The sequence below is a fragment of the Habropoda laboriosa genome, unplaced genomic scaffold (assembly GCF_001263275.1).
Source record: "Habropoda laboriosa isolate 0110345459 unplaced genomic scaffold, ASM126327v1 scaffold205, whole genome shotgun sequence".
Classification (NCBI taxonomy): Eukaryota; Metazoa; Arthropoda; class Insecta; order Hymenoptera; family Apidae; genus Habropoda; species Habropoda laboriosa.
In genome coordinates, this window is record NW_017100322.1 from 534,420 (window position 1) to 542,377 (window position 7,958).

At 42.5% G+C, this 7,958-nt stretch overlaps 1 protein-coding gene across 1 annotated transcript in view; it reads left to right on the forward strand.

The window, feature by feature from the left end:
• Positions 1–5,654, forward strand: part of LOC108574371 (GTPase-activating protein CdGAPr) — a 26,118-nt gene extending 20,464 nt beyond the window's left edge. Inside the window, exons 3-7 of the mRNA XM_017936950.1 lie at positions 281–685; positions 945–1,275; positions 1,560–1,893; positions 2,020–2,941; positions 3,133–5,654. Of these exons, the coding sequence (XP_017792439.1) occupies positions 281–685; positions 945–1,275; positions 1,560–1,893; positions 2,020–2,941; positions 3,133–5,631 (4,491 nt within the window). The 3' untranslated portion in view covers positions 5,632–5,654. The remainder of the gene's footprint in view (positions 1–280; positions 686–944; positions 1,276–1,559; positions 1,894–2,019; positions 2,942–3,132) is intronic.
• The last annotated feature ends 2,304 nt before the right edge of the window (positions 5,655–7,958 follow it).

Here is a 7,958-nt window from a genome sequence, read left to right on the forward strand (position 1 = left end):
GGTTTTTTTTCTTTCTTGAAAAATTAAATTTTCACAGTTTCTCAACTTTACCATTGCAACGACGAGGTTTCGTTAAATTCTTTTTCTTTTTTGTAATCGATCATGTTCTCCACGAAAGAGAAATAACGCTTCTTCGCTGTAGCCGCACAGAGAGTAACTTACAAAATTAGTGAAATATCGATGGATTAGACAAAAAAAAAAAGAAAGAAAGAAAGACGTAACTGCGCGTGAAGATTGTCGATGCAAATAAAAATAAAAGATCGTTACGTTGATTTTGCAGGTATCGCTTAGCGAAGGTACCAATGATTCCGACAGCTACGCGGTCAGAGTAACATCCGGAGATGCATGCTGGACCCTGCAACGATCTTATGATAATTTTGTTATGTTTGACAAGCAATTGCATCGCTGCATATTTGACAGGAAGTTCTCTTCCTTAACCAAGCTTCCAGATACACGGCCAAAAAACACCTGTGATATACTGAGGGACTATTTAAATAGGTTCTCGCAGTTAAATCATGAAGGCCTAAATTGCGGTCCTGTGTTAAATTGGTTGCAGCTAGATAATAGAGGAAGAAGAATCCTCGTGCCAGAGTCAGATTCATGCCCCATTAATACTCCTGCAGTAGCCGCGGCTTATGCAGTTAGACCTTACGTTGCTCAGGCACCGGATGAGATCTCCTTTCAGGTATTCCTTTCATCTTATTAATATCGCTCTCTTTTCAACCCTTTCACGACCGAGTTGTTGTCTTTTTTAAGAATTTCTTATTTAGAAATCCAGGCGAATTTTTGTTTCGAGTACTCAAATAGGATATATAAGTCTCTGTGGTGTTGAGAAAGGGTTAAATGAAAACACTGTACTTTGTTTAATAAGAGAGAAAAAATAATAAAGAAAGATTAGTGATAATTGTAACGGAGATTTAATGCAATGTATTTTTGGATTTCAGGTTGGAGACATGATTTCAGTAATAGATATGCCTCCTCCGGGGGAAAGCACATGGTGGCGTGGGAAACACGGATTTGCAGTTGGTTTTTTCCCAGCCGAATGTGTGGCTGTGATCGGGGATAAGGTTCCACGGCATTTGACCGTGTCGACGACAGTCAGATCGAAGTTACCCGTGAAACCTGTGCTCAGGAAGCACGGCAAGCTAATCGCCTTTTTCAGATCGTTCATACTGAATAGACCGTCTAGGAGACGATTGAAGCAGTCAGGGATCCTGAGGGAACGTGTGTTTGGTTGTGATTTAGGGGAACATCTTTTAAACTCTGGTCAAGATGGTATATATTTTATATCGAATTTTCTGTAACATTTTCTAATTATACAGAGTGATTCTAATTTTTGGGCCAACCTACGGTTTTCTTCCAAGTAAACTTAGAAAAAAATTGTAACAGTTGCAAAAAAAATCATGTTATAGAATGATCAAAATTGTTAACCCTTCCGCATCCGTGGACGAGATATCTCACGTCTCTGTTATTCAATACTTACAACATGGCTTGGTCCAATAGGCAGAATCACTCTGTATATCAATCGACAGTGTTATAACGTTACGTGATATTTACAGTGCCTACTGTTTTAACGTGCTGTGCGGAGTTCATCGAGAACCATGGCTTAGTCGACGGTATATATCGTCTGAGCGGCGTGACATCGAACATTCAAAGATTACGAAACGCGTTCGACGAGGATCGTGTTCCTGCATTGCATTCCGACGAAAGTATTCTACAAGATATCCATTCTGTCGCGTCGCTGTTGAAAATGTACTTCAGAGAGCTACCGAATCCACTCTGTACATACCAGCTTTATTCTACCTTCGTTAGCGCGGTTCAAGCCAGCACCGACGCAGAGAGGTTAAGGCGGATGAGGGACACCGTTAGAAAATTACCACCACCGCACTACAGGTATCTTCGAAATGCAAGAGACTCATCTTTGTACATTAATATCTAAAAAATTGTATACATTTTTACATTTAAAAACCTGTCCAATTTTAAATAAATTAATATGACCGAAATCGTCTGTATTTTCAGAACGTTGGAATACCTTATGCGTCATTTGGTGAGAGTGGCAGCTAGAGGTGCGGAGACCGGTATGACGCCACGTAACGTCGCGATCGTCTGGGCTCCGAATCTCCTAAGATGCAAGGAATTAGAAGTTGGTGGTGTGGCAGCTTTGCAGGGAGTCGGTGTGCAAGCGGTGGTCACGGAGTTTCTGGTCTGTTACGCTGAATTAATATTCGGCGATGGTCCAGTCGGTCGGCCAAAATCATTGGCCATCACGACACCGGCGAGATTGCTCAGTTTGGAGGAGGCTCGAAACAGAAGCCTGAGAGGCGAGCCCGATTACGTAGAAGTGGGCGCCGGTCCAGCCGGGTTACCATTACATTACCATACGGTCATAGAATTACCGCGAAAGAGAAACGGCTCGAAGCGTTCACCCTCGTTGAACTGGAGAGCTTTGTTCGGTCGAGGTGGCTTGGGTGCCAGAGGAAAAACAAGACAAGTTGGCACGCCACCTCAAACAGAAACGGTGCCAAGTTCCTTAAACTCCTTACGACGGTTGAGACCGGTGAAAAGTGCGGATAGTCTGGACGGCGAGGACAGTTTGGGTCCTCTGTTAGGGCCGCCACCAGCTAGGCCGTGTGGCCACAGTCGATCGGTCTCCCATGACTCGTACTTCGATCATTTGGCAGATGCGCCAAATACCGCGTCTCCATTGGATCTGTCGGAGATACAGCTGAACTTTGATCTCGAGGAACGGGAGATGCGTATGTTCTCTGAAGAGGAGAGCGGAGGTGTGGCGTCGGTGGAAGCTTCTCCGCGACGACAGAGAATAGAGGGAACGCAGAACACCGCTACCACCGGTGGATCGAAAAGAAAGAGGTCGAGATTGGAGGAAAGACTGCAGTGCGACGTTGAGTTGCGCTTCATTGATAGCCAAAGTCCTGATCAGGTGAATGATATTTAATATTGTATTGTACAGGATGTCGTATAGTTCCTTGGTCCATGTTTATATTTCACAAGAAATTAATGTTAATATTTCAGGATGAATCAACTCCTTTACGAATACCAAGGAATTACGCCCTGTATAATTCTGTAGGTTTTACTATTTCATGGATATTAATGGATAACACGTGTCCACAGGTGATGGTATCCGCAGATGTTCACAGTATGGATAGCCCATCCCCATTACCAACACCAGGGTACCTACCACTGTTATCCGAAGCTTCTACCCCGCTCACACCCGCCACGTTACACGGAACACCGCACTCCACGTCGCCTATACCGGCTAACAGTCCTAGGATAAGTTTCCGAAGTTTTACCTTGCCGTTAGAGATCGACGATGAACAGGGCAACGCGAACAAGCTGAACAGAACTAGCGTGTCTTCCGATAAATCATCCGACCCTAGTCATAGGTTATCCGTAAACTTAGAAGGGCAAGTTAACGCCAAGTCCTGCGAGAGGATAATAACGTACGACAAGCACGTAGATATGTACGGCGACAAGGAGTCTTCCAAGGCTCAGAAGACTTCGAAGAAGTCGAATCTAGTTGTATCGGACGTAGTCGACCAAGAGATGACGCCATGCGACAGGCTGATGTCTCATCGTAGCGAGATAGACCGTAGTAAAATAACCACGTCACCCTATAAAGATATAGGAAATAGATCGAGCTCGTGTCCCGTGGACGTGGACAAGTCTCACAGCGACAGCAGGGACACGTTGGATGTGCGAAAGCACGATACGCCGTCGAGCAAATCGTTGAGCTTGCAGAACGACGACTCCATGGCTGGAAACTCAAACGCACACAGAAATGAATTACAGGGATTGCCGTTATCCAGCGCCACTGATCTTGATTCACCGATGTCTTGCGAACAAACGATCGAGGATCTGCCCGATTCCGGTTTTGTGATTTGTGATAGCTCCGATAAGATGTTCACCAACACAGAAACACCTCAGATGGCCTCGAATACGAACGATTCAGGCGAATGGGTGATTGTAGAGAGAACTGGCTCGATCACTACGCCTACCAGTGATTCTAGTAGTCCAAAGGATCCCCTGGAAGGCACGGTCAATCCTGCGATAGCAACTGATGCACCACAATTGAGATCAATGTCGGAGAACGTTTCTAGAACCTCGTTGGATCTTACTATGGGATCAACAGTAGATACAGACACATCTTGCATTGGTGTTAGCGATTTGACAGAAAGTCCTGTTCTTCCTCAGGAATCTGCAGATATGACGTTTGACGTGGCTGATAATAGAGAACTGGAAGAACACGATGCTACCGCGCAAAGATCGTCCGGTGCGTTCGATGCCCAATCTAGTTTCGCGATGGTCGATTCTGGGAATAACTTCTCAAATATCGTTCATTCGCCTGTACACGATCAGAATAATGGTAACCAGAAATTGTGCTCTGTTAGCATGACAGATATTCGACTGAATCAGAAGCCCAGTGAAATGGAGCACGAGGCTACTGCTTGCTACACACAGTTAGACAACAAAGCATTCAATAGAAACGAGAATCCAGCGAAGGAAGAGGTTTTAGGGGAAGAGGAAGCATTCAAGAAGAGTTCCCAACAAACACAGAGGAATCTAGATTTCCAGCAACAAGATATTCGACGTTCCTTGCAACTGCATCAGAAGCCACAGTTTCAAGCCAGCGACCGCCGTTCGTTCTCCAGTCAATCCAAGAAGAGTCATGACCTCGATTTGCCACTCACCAGCACCGACAATAATAAGCAACGCGTGCCCAACCAGAAGCCAGAAAAGTGCCAAAGCTTCGAGTACGTATCGTCAAAGGAGCCAGCTCAGAATGACTCCTCTAAATGCAACAACGTGAAGAACAGCCAGCTCGAGGAACACCTAGAAGTAGCAATACCGTCAGAAAACGCTGCTGAGCCCAGCGACATAGCTCATCCTCCGGAGGGTGCGTCTGAAACAACATCTTTGAATTCATCCTGTACATTTTCAAACGCATCTTCCCCTGTGGATGACTGTTTGGTTCTCAGAGATACAGCAGCTATACTGCAAGAGTTAGCATTGCAGAGATTGTCAGGAGGAATCGTAGGGGATCTGTCTATACCTCCAAGAAGAAGGTACGAAACTGAGACCAACAAAGACAGAAGAAGCTTCGATTCTGAGATTGGCAGGGAGATAGTACGCGAGAGAAAGATGAGACAGGAGTTGGATTCGGCTAGAGGAAAATCCGAGGAACCTCCTGTGAATAATGCTCAACATTTACCGCCATGTTTGAGGGCGCGACACGCTAGGGCGACTCGAGCCTCGCTCAGTCGATCATTGGACGAAGCAAAGTTCAATAAAATGACGGAAGAAGCCTCTCTGCCGGTAAAACAGGCCTCGGAGGACGCGCAGCATAGCTCAACGCCTAATGTTGGCACAGGCTCGAACAGTTCCTCGAGCAACTCTGAGAAGACGCACCTGAAAAACCTGGGTGGACTGGATCTAGGCGATCCTCAGTGCAGGGAGAGGATAGAAAAGTACAAAGAGGAGAGGAGGACGTTCTTGAGGGACAAGTACAGGTCGGAAAGCTTCCGGGGAATGTTGTCGAAGACGGAGGACGACGGAGAGCAGGCGCTTCTGGCTAGGTTAAAACAGAGAGCCTCCAGACCCTCCCTTCATTGATATTAAAGTAATATTTACGGGACACCGCTCTCTGTCGACCTTTTTAATCCCCGCGTTGCAAAATATATGTCTCTGTACCGCACGATGAACTTTGTACACGGTGTCCCTGGAGTTTCTAGATAAACTTTGCCAGTTCGTTTTCTATGTAGAAATGAGAAAAGTGCCACGTAAAGACAAGTCGTTTAAAAAAGTTCATTGAAATATGGAAAAAATGATAAAATTTGTCGATGACTAACGTAATTGTTTGCTGTTAATCTACTTGTCATTCGATTGACTGATATTTACAATTTAACATTTTATTCATTCAAGGAACTTCCATTTCTTATTGTTTGTATCAAACATAAAGAACAAGTAAAAAACAAAGAGGCGCTAGTTAAAAGTTTGATTTTGAATAATATAGTGAAGAGATTAAATTTATAAATAAGAAATTAAGATATTGTTCATACAAAAATTGATTATTTCGTATCGTTGTTATAATTTATCAATAGACCGCCAAATGATTTTATATTTGCATGAAACTTTTTTTTTCATTTCTACTTATGAAAGAAAGTAACATACACATCGTTCGGAATAAGAGTAACCTCGTTTGGCGCATGGGACGTGCCTAAGGCAGGGCTAGACCCCCCCCCCCCCGAAAAAACAAAGAGGCGCTAGTTAAAAGTTTGATTTTGAATAATATAGTGAAGAGATTAAATTTATAAATAAGAAATTAAGATATTGTTCATACAAAAATTGATTACTTCGTATCGTTGTTATAATTTATCAATAGACCGCCAAATGATTTTATATTTGCATGAAACTTTTTTTTTCATTTCTACTTATGAAAGAAAGTAACATACACATCGTTCGGAATAAGAGTAACCTCGTTTGGCGCATGGGACGTGCCTAAGGCAGGGCTAGCCCCCCCCCCCCACGTAACCACCTACGTTTTTCTCCGTCTTACCCTCTGCTACGCTATCTGTCTATGCGCAGAACGGACAAGAATCGGTCTGAGAGCGAGGTACTCTTATTTTGAACGATGTATAGTTTGACTGGAAAATCCCGAGACACCGTGTATACGGTGTATTATTCCAGTGAGCTGCTCGTTGTACCGATTACTGCGTTTAACCCTTTGCTCTCGACGACGTTTCTTCGAGGTTGTTCGACGTATGTTTGTTTTTTAGTCTTGAGTGTTAGAACGTACATTGTTTCGTTTGAATGATTATTCTATATATAAAAAGAAGATAAAGATCTTAATGTTTTTACGATGGTTATCGTAGGTAATAAGTAATCGACCAAATTGTAATTTTAAATCGAAAAATACGTTAAAACGGAGGTCCAATCGGAACGTGTATAAAGATCGAATTTTTACGAACGAAAGTATTAAACGTTCTGCCACTTTATTTTTCGTCTTAACACGTGCAACACTGAGCTCAAGGCATGTAATCTGATATCTGTGAGCTTCTCGTTTCGTCTAAAAAACTAGTAACGGTCCATGTTGAACGTGTTAAGCATTGTCGTATATATTTTATAGTATTTAGAGTTTCTGTTAAGAGACACTTTAACGCGTGTATTTATTTTTCTGCGTGTTAGACTTGTTCGATTGTAAAGGGTTAAAATGTGAGATAATTAATTATAAATACGAGTGGTATAACGATTAGAACAAAAGATGGTTTAACGATCGATGTTTTCGAAGAAGGGACTCGATCGGAACTCAAAAATCGATGGAAGAAGAACCTTCGGTTTGTTTTTTCTTCTTTTTATCGCTGTTGTTAACAGAACAGTTCGATGATAAAGCGTATCTTTTAATTTATTATTATAATCGTGATTTATATACGTACGTATTAGGATATTTCTGTTATTGTTAACGTGTAAGAATTAACTTTCTTTTCTTCTTTTTTTCTTTCTTTCTTTATTCACCATTATATATTGTTATCGCTCCCAAAGATGTCCCTCAATTTAATTAGTGCTTCTCGCGCTGTTCTGTTAATCGACCTTTAATTTAATCGAGATGTACCAGAGTGTGTTGGGTTCAGAGGGAATGATTCGTTGCCGGGCTTTTGCACGGGAAACTCCATCTTTTCTGCCGCGAGTTGCTGTGCGTAATGATTGTTTGACAAATTTTATAGAAAGTTAAGTTTTCACGTATTACGAATTTATATAAATACTCTCTTTGTGATGGTTGAATCGATATCTTCGACTATAATTCGCGCGTTCGTAACGCGTGCTACTTTATTGATATATTGTTCTCGTGTTTTTTAATTGTCGTGCTGTTTGCTCGAAAGTAGAAAGAAGAAGAAAAAAAAAATGGGGGGAAAAATGGAACAAAAAAAAAAATCGACCAAATT